Source organism: Pongo pygmaeus, chromosome 10 (assembly GCF_028885625.2).
Source record: "Pongo pygmaeus isolate AG05252 chromosome 10, NHGRI_mPonPyg2-v2.0_pri, whole genome shotgun sequence".
Classification (NCBI taxonomy): domain Eukaryota; kingdom Metazoa; phylum Chordata; class Mammalia; order Primates; family Hominidae; genus Pongo; species Pongo pygmaeus.
The window spans coordinates 132,008,516-132,025,158 of record NC_072383.2 but is presented as its reverse complement, the minus strand read 5'-3'; the positions used below and the strand labels follow the sequence as shown (position 1 = coordinate 132,025,158).

Sequence of the window (16,643 nt, the reverse complement as noted above, 5' to 3'; positions counted from 1 at the left end):
CGCACCACTGCACTCCAGCCTGGGCTACAGAGCAAGACTCCGTCTCCCAAAAAAAAAAAAAAAAAAAAAAAAAAAACTCAGTAAGAAAACAGACTAGTTTTCTTACTGAGCAAAAGACTAAAATAAACATTTCACCAAAGAAGAACATAGGTAGTTGGTAATAAATAAGCACATGATGCTTAATGTCATTATTAGGGAAATGAAAGTTAAAATGACAGTGAGATACCTCTAAGACACTTATTAGAAAGGGTAAACTTTTAAAATGTGTGATACCAAGTGCTGGTGAGGATGCAGAATAACTGCCACTCCCACACATTACTGTGAGAAAGCAAAAATGCTACAACCACTTTGGAAAATTTGCATATTTTTCATAAAGTTAAACGTACTCTTGGCACACACCTATCATTCTCTTGGCTAAATACCTGAGTATGAAAATTTACGTCCACACAAAAACCTGTATGCAAATGTATAAACCCGAGAAAGGGCTTTATTTATAATTGGCAAAAACTGGAAGAAACTCAAATGTCCCTCAACAGGAAATGCATAAACAAAACATGGTACAGCCACACAATGTAAATCTACTCAGTAATAAAAAGGAACATCCTACTGACTCATGCAACAACAGATGAACCTCCGATACATTATGCTATATGAAAGGAGCTAGAGTCTACACACTATGAGATTCCATTTATATGACCTTCTGGAAAAGGTAAAAATCAACAGATCAGTGGTTGCAAGGGGCTGGAGGGGGAGTAAGCATGGACTATATACAAAGGGGTGGCACATAGGGAATTCTAGGATCATGGGTTTGCCCTGTATCTTGGTGTTTTGTTTTTTTTTTTTGAGATGGAGTTTCGCTTTCACCTAGGGTAGAGTGAAGTGGCACAATCTCGGCTCACTGCAACCTCTGTTCCCTGAGTTCAAGCAATTCTCCTGCCTCAGCCTCCCAGGCACCTGGGTTTATAGGCGCCCGCCACTGTGCCCAGATAATTTTTGTATTTTTAGTAGAGACGGGGTTCCACCATGTTGGCCAGGCTGGTCTCGAACTCCTGACCTCAAGTGATCCACCTGCCTCGGCCTCCCAAAGTGTTGGGATTACAGGCATGAGCCACAGCACCCAGCCTGCTCTGTATCTTGAATGAAGTGGAGGCTACACAACTATATGCATTTGTCAAAAATCACAGAACTGTAAATCCAAAGGGGAAAACGTTACTGTATGTAAATAAAAATATTTAAAATGGAATGTTCTATGAGATCTGTATGCTGGATATCTTCTCTCCTTCCCTCCAGGTTTCCTCTCCACTCTACTCTGTTCCCCAGGGAGGGTGAGCTGTTTGGATTATACCAAAGGTTTCTCTTGCCCTCTGCCTTTCTGATTTATTTCACCAACAGAGATCACCAGCTGGATATGTCAAGAAAGTTGCCCCAGTGCAGTGGTGGTGACGTGATGGAGGTACCTTGACAGATGGGAACAGCCTCTGTGAACTGCAAGTCTCGTTTCCAGAACCTGTCCCTGTTCTCATCCCTTCAGGCCTAATGGTGATGACACTCTGCTCCCACCTCATTCTCGTATTACTGAAGTTCAGTGTGCCTGCCACTTTCCACTAGTCCTTGACTCATTCACTGATGCTCAGTTTCTAAGAAGCCTGCCCAGTTTTAACTTCAGTGGCTATCTGATTTCTGGCCTGGTGCTTTTCGCATTCCCATAAGTAATACACTGCACTTTTACTGTAAACACAGAGACAAAGCATATCATGGGGACACCACTGAAAGATGCATGAGATGTTAGTCAAGAACTGGATTTGAAATCAGGCGAACCTGTGGCCAAATCTGTACATCTTAAATTTTCTGGGTTTTTTTGTTGTTTTTTTTTTTGTGGGGGCGGTGGGGGACAGTTTTGCTCTGACATGCAGGCTGGAGTGCAGTGGCATGATCTTGGCTCACTGCAACCTCCCCCTCCCGGCTTCAAGCAATTCTCCTGCCTCAGCCTCCTGAGTAGCTGGGACTATGCCACCACACCTGGCTTATTTTTGTATTTTTAGTAGAGACGGGGTTTTACCATGTTGGCCGTGCTGGTCTCAAACTCCTGACCTCGGTGATCTGAGCACCTCAGCCTCCCAAAGTGCTGGGATTACAGGTATGAGCCACCACACCTGGCCTGTACACCTTAAATTTTGGATTGGATAATGCTTGTTTATTTAACTTCACCATGAGTCAGTTCTCTTAGCTGTAAAATACCATCTGTCTCATAGTATTATACACACTAACACAACAGTACAATATCGTGTTAAAGAAGACAGAGATGAGAAGTGCCATCCGCTGCAGTCCAGCAGGTACAGATATGCCAAGAAAGTATATAGCCTAAGTATGCTTTCATTCCTCCTAATACTTTTGAAATCTCTTGTGTGCTTCTTGTTCTTTGCTGGAAGTAAGCATTATCCTGAATTGTGTTGTTTATTATTTTTAAAATGCCCTTACCTCATATGAATATAATTGTAAACGAATAACTGTTTGGCCAGGCAGGGTAGCTCACACCTGTAATGCAGTGCTTTGGGAGGTCGAGGCAGGCGGATTACCTGAGGTCAGGAGATTGAGACTGGCTAACACAGTGAAACCGCGTCTCTACTAAAAATACAAAAATTTAGCCAGGCATACTGGCACACGCCTGTAGTCCCAGCTACTTGGGAGGCTGAGGCAGGAGAATCACTTGAACCCGGGAGGTGGAGGTTGCAGTGAGCTGAGATCGCGCCACTGGACTCTAGCCTGGGTGACAGAGTGAGACTCTGTCTAAACAAACAAAAAAAAAAGAATAACGGTTTGTAAATACCTGTTTTTGAATTTTTTGGTCAGCATGAGTTGATCTTTTTCTTGTTTTAGCCTCCAGTCCATTTTAAATATAACACTAATCTCATTCCATTCTGTCATATTTTTCACTACTATTCTACTATTTTTATTTTGTATATATTTGAAAATTTCTATAATAAAAGAAGAGAGGGAAAGACCAAAGCCCACAGTGATCTGTCTTCTTCCTAACTCACCTGGGAACAAAACAAAAACCTAATTCTAGTCTGCTAGAGAAGAAGATATAATTTCTGAAGTTCTTTGGCAAAGGAACTAAAGCAAAAAGGAATTCCCAGTTAGAAACTGGGAAGAAAGCCCAGCTTACCTGGGACCAGGCAGTTAGTGACTTAGCATCCATGCCCTCCTTGTTCTTGAGCATACCTCCTTGAGTGACAGCAGAGTGCTGAGGAGACAAAGCTGGGAAAAAGAAAGAAACATAAGTTAAGTTTTCTATGACTGGGAGGCTCCCTAAATTGTCAGCCTAAACTTCTTCATATCAGCTGAGTATGACACAAACACCCACTATACAGAGGAACATCAGAACATCAGAGACATTCTATAAGCAAATCTACAGTGCCTGAAGCTCCCCAAGATTAGGAAGAGAAGAGCTACATAAATTGCATTTTTGTCCCCTTAATCTCTGGAGTTCCACACCACATTTGAAGATTTAAAACTGAATGATCCTACCTACCATTACAAATTTTTTTTTTTTGAGGAAAAAAAATACCAAAACAAGTGTTGGCTCCAGCTGGTCACAGAACAGAAGTCAGAGACAGAAGCCCAAGAAAAACGTGACGCACCATTACTGGCTTGAAGATGGAATGCAGTGTGAGGAACATGGCAATCTCCAGCAGCAAAGAGCAGCACCAGCTGAAAGCCAGCTAGGAAGCAGGGACCTCAGTCCTGCAGCCACAAGGAACTGAATTCTGCCAAGAAGAGTGAGCTTGAAAGTGAATTTTTCCCCACAGCCTCCAGATGAGAACTCAGTCCAGGTGACACCCCGATTTCAGCCTTTGGACACCCTGAGCAGAAAACCCAGCCATGCTGTGCTTGCACCGCTTCTGACCAACAGAGATGATAATAAGGAAATGCTGTTTGAAGCTGCCAAGTTTGTGGTACATGCTACAAGCAACAGAAAACTAATATAGCCAATTACATTTTAAAGATAATTTAAATATTAAGGAAAAATATTATATATTTACCTAGGTAGTTACCATTTGCCAGTGCTGTTTACTCGTTTGTGTAGATCCAGATTTCCATTTGGTTTCATTTCCTTTCTCTCTGAAGTACATTCTTTAACATTTCTTGTAACGGAGGTCTCCTGGTGATAAATTCTTTCAGCTTTCTTATAGCTAACAATGTCTTTTTTGTGACTTTGGCTTTTTTTTTAAACAGCCATACGGTACAATTCAACCATTTAAACTGTGTATTCAGTGGGTTTTGGTATATTATATAATTTTTTAAATTGTAGTAAAATAATTTTTTTTTTTTTTTTTGCCATTTTAACTGTTTTTAAGTATCCAATTCAGTGGCATTAATTACATTCACAGTGTGGTGCGACCATCACCACTATGTAATCCCAAAACTTTTCCATCGCTCCAAACAGAATCTCTGGTACCCACTCAGTGGTAACTCCATATTCTCCCCTATTCCCTGGAAGCCCCTAATCTAAGTTCTGTCTCTAAGAATTTGCCTGTTCTACTTAGGTCATGTAAGTGGAATCATACAATATTTGCCCTTTCGAGTCTGGCTTATTTCACTGAGTATACATTTTTCAGGGTTCATCTATGTTTTAACATGTATCAGAACCTCACTCTTTTAATGACCAAATATTCCATTGTGTAGACTACATTTTGTTACCTACTCATCTGTTGATGAACACTTGCATTGTTTCCATCTTTTGGTTATTATGAATAACACTGCCATGAGCACTGGCATACAAGTATCTGTTTGAGTTCCTACATTCGATTCCTTTGGGTATACACCTAGGACTGAAACAGCTGGGTCATATGGTTTTATGTTTAGCTTTTCGAGGAACCAACAAACTGTTTTCCATAGTGGCTGCATCATTTTTACATTCACACCAGGAATATATATGCATATTCTAATTTCTCTACATCCTTGCCAAATACTTGTTATTCTATTTTTTAAAATTACAGCCATCCTAGTTAGGATGAAGTGACATCTCATTGTAGTTTTTACATTTCCCTAATGACTGATGATGTTGAGCATATTTTCATGTGCTTACTAGCCATTTGTATATCTTCTTTACAGGAATGTGAAGTCCTTTACCCACGTTTACAATTGGGTTGTGTGTATTGTTGAGTTGTAGGAGTTCTTTGTATATTCTAGATATTAAACCCTTATCAGATACATGACTTGCAAATAGTTTCTCCCACTTTTTTTTTTTTTTTTTTGGAGACGGAGTCTCACTCTGTCACCCAGGTTGGAGTGCAGTGGCACGATCTCAGTTCACTGCAACCTCTACCTCCCAGGTTCAAGCAATTCTTGTGCCTCAGCCTGTAAGCTGGGACTACAGGCATGCAAAGCTAATTTTTTGTATTTTTTAGTAGAGACGGGGTTTCACCATGTTGGCCAGGCTGGTCTCGAACTCCTGACCTCAGGTGATCTGCCCGCCTTGGCCTCCCAAAGTGCTGGGATTACAGGCGTGAGCCAACGCGCCCGGCCTGTTTCTTCCATTCTATAGGTTGAGTTACCTTTGTTGTTGAAAGATGTTTTTTCCTGAATGTGTAATTCTATTTAATAGGTAGACAGTTATTTTTTTCTTTCAGTACTTTGTAAATATAGTTCCACTCTTCTTAGATGTCTTATTTCTGGTAAGAAATCCAATGTAATCCCTTATTCCTCTGTATATAGCATGTATTTTCCTTCTGGCTGCTTTTGAGATTTTCTCTTTTATTGATTTGAGTAATCTGATTATTATTTTCCTTGGTATACTTTTCATGTTTCTGGAGTTTGGGGTTCCTTGAGCTTCTTGAACTTGCGGGTTTATAGTTTCATTAAGTTTTGACATTTCCAGCCATTATTTCTTCATATATTTCTCCATCTCTCCTTTACTCTCTTCTTTAGGGACTCTAATTACTCATACGATAGGCTACCTGATGCTATCCACAGCTTACTCAAGTTCTTTTCATTTTTTTTCTGGTTTCTTTTTTCTCTCTGCATTTCATTTTGGATAGTTTTACTGCTATGCCTTCAAGTTCACCCAACTTTTCTTCTGGAAATCTAATCTTCTGTTAACCTGGTATATTTTCATTTCAGACAATATAGGCTTTCTCCCTAGAATCTCAATTTTTTTAATACTTTCTATTGCTGTACTTACCTTCTTAGCAATACGAAATACAGTTATAACTAATGTTTTACCATCCTCCTCTGCTAATAATAATATCTATGTCAAGTTTGGATGAGTTTCAAATCATTATTACCGTCCTCACTATGGGCCATGTTTTCATCTCTTTGCATGCTTGGTGAATTTGATTGGATGCCAGATACTGTGAATGTTATTGTATTGGATGCTAGGTATTTTTATATTACTATAAATTTCCTTAAGCTTTGTTTTAGGATGGTTAGGTTACTTGGAAACAGTTTGATCCTTTTGGGTCTTTCTTTTACAATTTGCTAGATAGATTTAGCAGTGCCTAGTATAGGGCTAATTATCCCCCATTACTGAAGCAAGACCTTCTTGATAGATACTGATTGGGTAGACACGACCTATCCAATGCTCCAGGAATCGGAAGAGTTTTCCAGTCTGGCTGGTGGGAACAGATACTCTTCTCAGCCCTATGTGAACAACAGATACTGCTCCCAATAATCCTTTAGAGGACTCTTTCCCTGGCTCAAGTAGTTTCCTCACATGTATGTACTAATCTGTGCTCTGCTGAATACTTGAGGGAGAACCTTTGCAGATCTCCAGAATTCTCCTGCTGTAAGATGCTCTCTTACAGAAGCCATATTGCTTTTACTTATGTGACCGTGCATAAAATTGAAAAGGAAACCCTTAAATCTTCAGAAGACAGAGCAAACAATATACAGGAACAAAGTACAAAAGAAATGCAAATGTAAACATATAGGAAATAGTCAAATTTAGTATTCAAAAAATGGAAATTTAAAAAATCTAAATTTAAAATAAATTTAAAATGCAATGTTTATAAACTTCTGCTTCCAGCCGAGATGGAATACGAGAGAACAGAATTAACCTCTTGCCCCAACAACAAAACAGACAAAATACATTAAACAGTGGTTTTCAAGACCAGGAGAGATAAAATACTATTGACCTCATAGGGTTATTGTGGGAATTAAATGAGTAAGTATTTGTAAAACATAGAATGGTGCCTGACACGTGGTAAGATTTATTTTAAAAAAAAAAAAGACGTCTAGTGACCCAGTAACACACGTGTCTTTCTTTTCTTTTTTTCAAAGTCAAGGCCTCATTCTTGTCACCTAGGCCAGAGTGTGGTGGCATGATCATAGCTTACTGTGGCCTCAAACTCTTGGGCTCAAGTGATCCTCCCTCCTCAGCCTCCCAAGTAGATAGAACTACAGGTGTGAGCCACTGCACCTGGCTTTTTTTTTTGAGACAGGGTCTTACTCTGTCATCCAGGCTGGAGAACAGTGGCACGAACACAGCTCACTGCAGTCTTGACCTCCTGGGCTCAAGTGATCCTCCCGCCTCAGCCTCCTGGGTATCTGGGACCACAGGCACATGCCTTCACACCCAGCTAATCTTTAAATTTTTGTAGAGACAGGGTCTCACTATGTTGCCCAGGCTGGTTTCAAAGTCTTAGGCTCAAGCAATCCTCCTGCTTTGGCCTCCCAAAGTGCTGGGATTACAGGTATGAGTCACCATGCCCAGCCTGGCTAATTAAAAAAATTTTTTTTACAGAGATAGGGTCTCATTATGTTACCCAGGCTAGTCTAGAACTCCTAGCCTCAAGCAGTCCTCATGCCTTGGCCTCCTAAAGTGCTGGGCCTCTCAAAGTGCTCAAAGTACAGATTTAAGCCACTGCGCCCAACCAGCAAGTGTCTTTCTAGAGTTTCTTTTTAACATCCAATCAGTCACCACAACCTGTAAATTCCGCCTCTTAAATGTCTTCCACCAACTCCTACTGCCGTGGCCCTGATTCAGGGCCTCATAATTCTTGACCTAGAGACCTCCTACTTGACTTTTTTGCCTTTGGTCTCTCTCACTCCAATGAGTGTTTGCAGCAACATCATCTCTGTAAAACACAAAAGTTTCACTCCCTGTTTAAAATTCCCTTTTGGTCTCCCAGTACGTATAGAAAAATGGACTAAGGCCTTGGCATAGATTTAGGATCCTCTGTGATTGTGGCTTTTCTACCTCCCTAAGCCCTAAATGTCTTATCAAACTACCATACATTTCCCTATAACTATGCTGAACCACTTGAGTTGCCTGAACAGCTATTCCTATGCCAGATATGTTCTTCCTTTTCTTGTCTCTTGGTAAAACCTTACCCATGTTGCAAGATCAAACATTATCCCTTCTTATGTCATTACCTAATTTCTCCAGGAAGTTTTAGTGTTTCTTACTCTTTGCTCCCACAGCCACCGAAAGAAGAAGCAACAATGACTGAATTAAAGTACAGCAAGAGAGATCCACAATTAGCTGACCAAAGGGTCATGTCCTTATGGAGAGAAGTCTCTGACATCAGGTACAGGTCTCTGTCCTTACCCTGTTTTTAATCCTTTCACCAGCAATATAAGTAAAGATCAGTTACAAATTTTAGCTGACAATAAAGGCAATGACATACTATTTGAGGAAATTAAGATATACAAGTGGATGCTATATGTACTTTGTATGGATGTTATCACAGGAGTACAAGGTTCCTTTTAAGGAGTCAGAATGCCAAAGTTAGCAGGATAAAGAGCTGAATGAACCCAGATGGTTCCTTTATTCATCCCTTTTTACACCAGACATTAACTGAATACTTACAATATGCCAAGTACTATTCTAGGGGCTAAGAATAGAGTAGTAGCCATTCAGACATGGGTCCTTCCCTCATTGAGCTTGCTTTTCAAGATAAGCAAAGGCTGAAGTAACTGGAAATACTCAGCCTGAAAAAAATTACTTACAGGAAGCAAGAAAATAGTTTTCACACATTTGCACATCCTATCCTCGGAATAATATTTATTCTGAGTTGTTGCACAGGGCAGGATTAAGACATATGTGTGGAGTCACAAAGAAGTCAATTACAAGTCAATATAATGAGATACTGTTAATCAAATGACATATCTGGAAATAGTACTGGCATCCTAGGAAGGCTACTGTGGCCTCAAACTCCTGGGCTCAAGTGATCCTCCCAAGCAGCTACAACTACAGGTATGAGCCACTGTACTTGGCTAATTTTTTTTTTTTTTTAGACAGGGTCTCAAAATTTCTGGTCACTAATAAATTTTCAATAGGATCTCACTAAAAAAAAAAAAAAACTACAGTAAGGCTTCTGGTTTAGACAGACACATAAGGTCCATTCTAATAACTACCATAATTATAAATAGCTTGGGTTAGGTCTCACTCAATTCTAATTTCCCTTAGCAACTACTTCTAGATAACTCACTCAAACCTTTATCTAACCCAGTGGTTTTAAACTCTGGCTGCACACTGGAATTGCTAAGTATGTTTGGCATTTACTGATACCTGGGTCCCATACCAAGAGATTCTGATTTAATTATCTGAGAAGGGGTTAAGGTTTTTGGTTGTTTTGTTTTTTTTTTTAAGAGCTCCACCTGGTACAAATGAATGTATAGCCAAGGTTGAGAAACACAGATGTAAACCATTATTTATTTAATTCTAGGTTTCTACCATTCTTGAGGTAATCAGATCCATCACAAAGGATCCTTTTATGTGACTGGCCAAAACTGACTTCTCTAAAGTATCAGTCATTCTCAGAGCAGGGATACTGGGTGAAGTTTTGTTTGTTTTTGAGGAAACACCTGGTAAGTTAATAACTATCTTAGTGGTATAGATTTGGAACTTCTGCCATTTTAATAAATCTTTACCGAACACTTATGTTCCTAGCTCTGTACCAGGCCCTGAAGATAAAAATGTGAACAAGGCATTTATCCCTTACCTCAAGCAGCTGAGGCTAGTTGAAGAAACTGAAAACACACATTTACAGTAGAGTTTGATTACTGCTATAATTACAGCAATGGACAAGGGCTCATGGGAACACAGAAGGTGGTTTCTAACACAGCCTAATGGTTTCAGGGAGGAATGGGCTGAGTGTCAGAGCTGGTTTGGTAGGTAAGGGAGGTTGGGGAACATCGTGAGCAAAGGCAATGCCTAAGAAGATTATGTACAAGGGGAAGAAGTTCAATACTTCTAGTGCATATAGTTTAGGCCAGAGAACAAAAAGAAACAGGGCCAGAGGTGTGCAAAGCCAGATCTAGGTCACAGCCAGCCAAGAATGCCATTCTCAGAAATGTGGACTCTTTCCTAAATGTTGTAAGCCAGGAAACAATATTAGTGTCTTCAAAGTGCTCTTCTAGGGGTAGCTGTGTACTGGACTACAGGAAGATATAATAGGAGCCAAAAAACACAGGTAGTAGGTGAAGAAGTTCAATACTTCTAGTGCATGTAGTAGGCTAATACTTTAATCCAGAAGACTGGGAACACAAATTAGGGCTATGATGGTAGAAATGGAGAGCAGGCAGATTTGGGTGGGGTCAGTATGTCCTGGAATTTGACTGAAAGTGGGTGTGAGAAAGGGCTAGCAGCTTCCCATGACTCTCAGGTTTCTGTGTGACTAAATGGAGAATAATATCAGAAGGGCTAGGTACTAGAGAAAGGATGTGATTGGTTTTGACCATAGTGAGTAGGCCACATGAACACAGTGAGTAAGCCACAGAGAAGTGGCATCTAGGAGGCTGTATTTAAATGTGAGGGTTATCCATATGTACATGATCTGCCTTCCATACCTGTATTCTATCTGAATCCATTCAAGCTGCCTGGCTATATACTCAAACAGGACAAGCTTTTCGGGAGGAGGATGGTCTTTTGTCACATATTTAAGAGTAACCATATTCTCCTGCTATAAGATATAAGTGAAGTAAACACATGAATAAAGGAGTCTAAGGGGAATCATATGTTCCTATCAACAACCCTGTGACATATTTCATATAAAGCTTACTAAGAAACAGTAATATTCAATAGTGCCACGTAATGGCATTATCAGACGGAACCATGGCATAAAACCAACCAAAGAGAACTTGAAGAGTAAAATAAACGGTAGGACCAGGATTATAGAGAAAAATCAACATTTAGGAAGCAAATAAAAGAGAAGCCCAAAAAGGAGGCAGAGAACCACCAGATAAAGAGATCTAAGATATGTAAATTTCAAGGATGGGTAGATCAAAATAGAGTTAGATAAATTAAGGATTGAAAGGTATTGGATTGGTTAGATAAGCCTTCACTAATAATTTGAGGAGATCAGTTTCAATACACTAGTGGAAACAGCAGACAAATTCCACAATAGGAACGAAAAGTTTGGAAGTGGAGAAGGAAGAGAAAGGGCAGGTAGAAGAGGTGGTGGGGTCAGAGTGGAGACTAAAAACAGAGGAAGCAATTAATAGACAAGGGAGTTGGAACCAGAGGAGAGAGAAGGGGGAAAGGATGGGGTCAGATCTCTGATGAAGGCATCAGGCTTGTAAAGGAAGAAGGATGCTTCATTCTCTCCTACCTCCTGGAAGTCAGGATAGGTGGGATGTTGACAATTAGCAGGCAGTTCAATAAAAATGTGAGTCAAAAAAGAAAGCAAGGCTATTTGCTAACAATGAGAGGAACAACAGATGGCCATGATCAATGAGGACAGTGATAAAGGTTTGGACCATGCAGTGACAAACTAGCAAAAGCTGCTGACAAAAGATAAGCTGAGGTTACGGAGAGTATGTCTGTCACACTTGTCTGCTTAGCTGTGATTTCCTTAAGCAGCACTAGCTGCCTGGACAGAAGAAAAGGCACACTGTGCAGTGTTCTGGGCTGGGATTTCTATGTGTGCAGGTAATGCAGAGCAAGGGAAATAAGAATGCCTCATGTGAGAAATGTGTGCAATCAACAACAGGATCTAGTTTTGGTATAGACATGAGTCAAGGAAGGAGCTGACAGATTTGAGGAGAACCTCCAAGACGAGTCGTGAGAACAAGGACATAATAAGAGTCAGGAGAACAAGGGCTAAGAGTCAGAAAGAGGGATACCGAAGTTTGCAGAGGCTGTGCTGTTTGGGTCATGAGCGGAAGTCTGAGACACACAGGAGTGATGACATGAGCAGAGTGAAGTGAAGAGCCTCCAGAGATGAGAAGGCAAGGTAGGCTCAGCTACCTTTCCTATAACGAAGTCCTGGAACACTGCAATAGCACAGAGGAAAGCTGTTTCAAATCCTCTGCCTGATGATGTCCAGCATTATTTATTTCCTGTTTTGGCTGCAGCAGCATAATGGATCTTGGTATTTAGGGAGCAGTGAGTGCCCTTTCCCCAGCTCACAGTGCAGAGTTTGGAGCCCAACTTACTATTTGGTCACTGCTGTGTAAGAACAAAAGATGAGAGGTAGTCTGGATGCTCTGAGATCCAATAATCTTCCCAGTAAGACAAGGCAGACCCATGAAAGGCAAAAGACAATTCTATATGCGCTTACTAAGATCAAAAGGCATTCAGGTAGCTATCAAGAGTGACTGAGCGTCCCCTACCTGAGAAGCTCTTTTTAAGATGTTAGGAACACAACTATGAGAATAATTTCCCTCCCTCAAGCAGATTGTAACCATGGAAGGATGTTAAAAGTCTAGTACCACAGACGTGAAGAGAATGGAGAAAGGAAATGTGGCTGGGGAAATCTGCAAAACTTCCTGGGGAAGGAAAAACTGGAACAATGATGAGAAAAGGTCCAATGTTAGGAGTTAGAAAGCACAACAACAGCCATTCCACAATGTGAGCTTTACATTTGCAAAGAGGAGATTTTTCTTCCCACCTCCAAACGGTAAAATCTCCTAGAAGACAAAGACTATAATTCAATTTATGAACATGAATGTTACAATAAAGTCTATATTTTCTACCAGATGTGGTCACAAAAAATATTTATAATCACTCCATTTTTCTTCTGAGGCAAAGTCAAAATATAGTGCCAGAGAAAGGCAGACCATTTTTACTTTGGTAAACTCTTAAAGACAGAGGGCTATATTAGTTTTCCATTGCTGCCAATTATCAAAACTTTGTGGTTTTCAACAACACACATTTATTATATAACAATTCTGGAGGTCAGAAGTCTGATACAGGTTTCGGAGGGCTAAAATTAAGGTGTTGGCAGAGCTGTGTTCCTTCTGGAGGCTCTAGAGAAGAATCTATTTCCTTGCCCCGTCCAGTGTCTAGGACCATCTACACTCCTTGTCTCCTGACCCTTCCTCCACCTGCAAAGCCAGCAATGATACATTTCTCTGTGCCTTTCTTTCATGGTTATATTTCCCTGATTGCTAACCTTCTTATCCCCCTTTTACTTTTTTTTTTTGAGATGCGAGTCTTGCTCTGTTGCCCAGGCTGGAGTGCAGTGGCGCAATCTCGGCTCATTGCAACCGCCGCCTCTCGGGTTCAAGTGATTCTCCTGCCTCAGCCTCCCATATAGCTGGGATTACAGGCACCCACCACCACACCCAGCTAATTTTTTTTTTTTTTTTGTATTTTTAATAGTGACGGGGTTTCAAGAATTTGGCCAGGCTGGTCTCAAACTCCTGACCTCAGGTGCTCTCCCCACCTTGGCCTCCCAAAGTGCTGGGATTACAGGCGTGAGCCACCGTGCCCGGCCACCCAGCTCTTTTACTTTTAGGGACCCCTGTTATTACACTAAGCCCATCGAAATAATCCAGGGTAATCTCTCCCCATCTTGAAATCCTTCATTGAATCACATCTGCAAATTCTATTTTGCAATATAAGGTAAAATATTCCCAGGTGCTGGGGATATCTCTGGGGAGCCATTATTTTGGCTGCCACAAGGGCAGATATGGGCTGAAAAGAAGCTTCAAGTATCAGCAAGAAGGCTATGAAAGTTACTATTTGAGGCACACGCAGTTCCAAAGCACAGCTCCAATCAAACACTTAGCGTACAAGTTTCACAACAACGTTCTGGACCCTTTTCAACTTAACTAAGGATCACTTTAATGCCATCTATGCTGTGAGGCCTTCCCACTATCTCAGAGAGAATCAGTGGTTCTATCATCAGTAAACACGAAGGACTCTGCCCATGCCCTATTCCAGCACTTCAACACTGCCTTACAGTACCAAGATTTGTCTGTCTCCCTTATGAGATAGTGAACCACTTGAGAATTAGGACAATCTCATTCTAAATCCTGGGAAGAGGCTAGCAAAGTGCTTAGCATTTCATATTCATTCACTCTGACATGTGACTATACTTAACCAGCACTCACATTAACAGGCACAACCTCGTCAGGAACAGCATTTCACTTGGGGACATGGAGTACATGTTCATTAATAAAGAGAACAGGGTCTCTTCAAGTTCTGAATAGGTTTACCAGTATTTGCTTCAGCAAGGGCGAGGTATGATCAGCAAAAAGGACCCAGCAGCCACAAAGTTAAAACTTGGTAACCAATAGACATGGCAAAGATACACTTAAAGATCCAAAAGGCAAAGATCCTGCATCTGTCAAAACTCAGCAAATGTACACTTAAGATTTGCACTTTTCATGTTATGTAAATTTTACATCTAAAGAAAAATCTAAACAAATATAGAATTCTAATTAATAATACATACGCATTCTGAAATTTTTAGGGAATATGTGCCCATGTCAATTTACTTTGAAAAAAATTAAAAAATACAATGAACTGATGGATAAAAAGAGGAATCGATGGGTATGTGTTAAAATTAGGTATAGTAAAATATTAATGGTAGAGTCTAGTTGGGAAGGTTTATAAGTATTCACTGTAAACTTCTTTTAATTTAGCTGTATGCTCAAAATTTTTCATAATAAAATATTGAACAGGAAATGTTAGGATCAGTCAGCAAGGAGATATTGTGTGGAAAGAGGAAAACATAATGCTCTTGGATGTTCATTATGAGTCAAAGAGGCACATATACAGACAAAGCTGGCCTATATCATACCTAGTCCCAACCTTGCTTCATAGCCAGAAGAATTAAAAGCCCTGGCTGACATGAGACATGCTAGAAAGAGTACTGCTGATGAAAGTAAAAGAGTCTCTTGTAGGCACAACAGAGATATTAACAACAAGAAACTTCTTTTTCCTTAAAATACTTTTTTTTTAAGACGGAGTTTCGCTCTTGTTAATTTAAGATGTGCATCTCAAATCTCTGCCCTTGTGACTGGCATATGTTAATTAGCTGGGCGTCATGGCAGGCGCCTGTAATCCCAGCTACTAGGGAGGTTGAGGCAGGAGAATTGCTTGAACCCAGGAGGCAGAGGTTGCAGTGAGCCAAGATCGCGCCATTGCACTCCAGCCTGGGTAACAAGAGCAAAACTTCAATCTCAAAAAAAAAAAAAAAAAAAATTTCTCAGATTTTCTTGACAACTGAATATAATCTATAAACAGAACTGTTTTTATTCTTACTCATCCTTTATTCTTCTACATTGCCTAGTAAGGTTTTGAAGTTTTTCTCATATAGTTCACATATATTTCTAGCTAAAATTATTTTCTTCCTATTGTGAAGACTTTTTAAAAATAAAAGTATGTGCTAACTTGTTGAGGACGGCAATCAATCTATTAGCTTACGTATTTCCTTTTCAGTCACTTCACTAAAAATTATTGATAGTAATTGAATCTCTTCTCATTTTGGGGACTTAATTGGTTAATTAATTAATAAGGATAATTTTGTAATCTCTCTTCCAGAAGGTAAGCCTCATATCTACTTAAATATTGTCCTAAGTAGAATTTCCAGACAGTGCTTATAGAAAATACTGATAAGCACAAATTCTCATTTAATTTATGATGTGTATCTCAAATCTCTGCCCTTGTGACTGGCATATGCTAAGAGCCAAAGAAATGCATGCTGAGAGAAGTAATCAAAAAACAAATGTAACTTTCAAAAAGAGGCAGGAGCGTGTGCAACTTACCATCCAAGAGGCTTTGGAAGATGGGGGACAATTTTAATAAAACAGAAGAGATTAGTTATGTCACAAGAGAAAAGTTAGTGTGGAGGTGATTTTCAAAGGGGTAGGGAGGATTTGTGCTATCCAGTTCTCAGAGACCTAACTGCAGTCATCTCTAACCTAATAACACTTGTTGGCTGGCATTCTGGGTGACATCTTGCCTTCTCTTTTAATTTTTTTTTTTTAATGAACAGTATCTTTCTGCAATTAATGTATAGCTGGAATTGAAATTGTTCACCTTCTGCATACACTTTGGGTGGGATCTACGTACGAAATCTTGATGTTAACCTTCTCTTTGACACTCATATTATGTGTTAGATGGCGTATATATAATTTTAATTAACAAATCTAGTGTCAAGGGAAAATAAAAATATAGTAATTAAACTTATGATCTGTCTCTGAAAATAAAAAAAGTAGATTAAACACACAAACACGCCCCCAGTTAATCTATTTGATTAAAAAACAAAACAAAGATGAGGAAGCTAGGAGCTAGAGATGCAGGATTTGTTTTTAAAAGACCACACACAAATCGGCGTCACTATTTCAACAAATACTAGAAAGGCCATATGCAAAATTTTAAACATCTATCCCAGCTGGGGGGAAAAATGGAAGTTAGACTAGAAGAAACCTTATTTTGTATTACTGAAAATATCTGATTCAAACTT

At 39.8% G+C, this 16,643-nt stretch overlaps 1 protein-coding gene across 14 annotated transcripts in view; it reads right to left on the bottom strand.

The window, feature by feature from the left end:
- The window catches only part of ZNF10 (zinc finger protein 10), a 37,918-nt gene that overhangs the window by 20,638 nt on the left and 637 nt on the right, over positions 1–16,643 (bottom strand). For 7 of the 14 annotated variants that reach the window (XR_010122726.1, XR_008493017.2, XR_010122724.1 and 4 more), the window contains 2 exons: positions 4,044–4,162; positions 3,167–3,258 (listed from right to left, as the gene is read on the bottom strand). Coding sequence is in view for 8 of the 14 variants with exons in the window: in XM_063646894.1 (XP_063502964.1) it covers positions 3,167–3,220 (54 nt within the window). In the remaining 6 variants the exon portion in view is untranslated. Of the gene's footprint in view, positions 1–3,166; positions 3,259–3,641; positions 16,634–16,643 lie in introns of those variants that run through there. The other 7 variants (XR_008493018.2, XM_063646896.1, XM_054444938.2 and 4 more) reach the window with 4 other exon arrangements.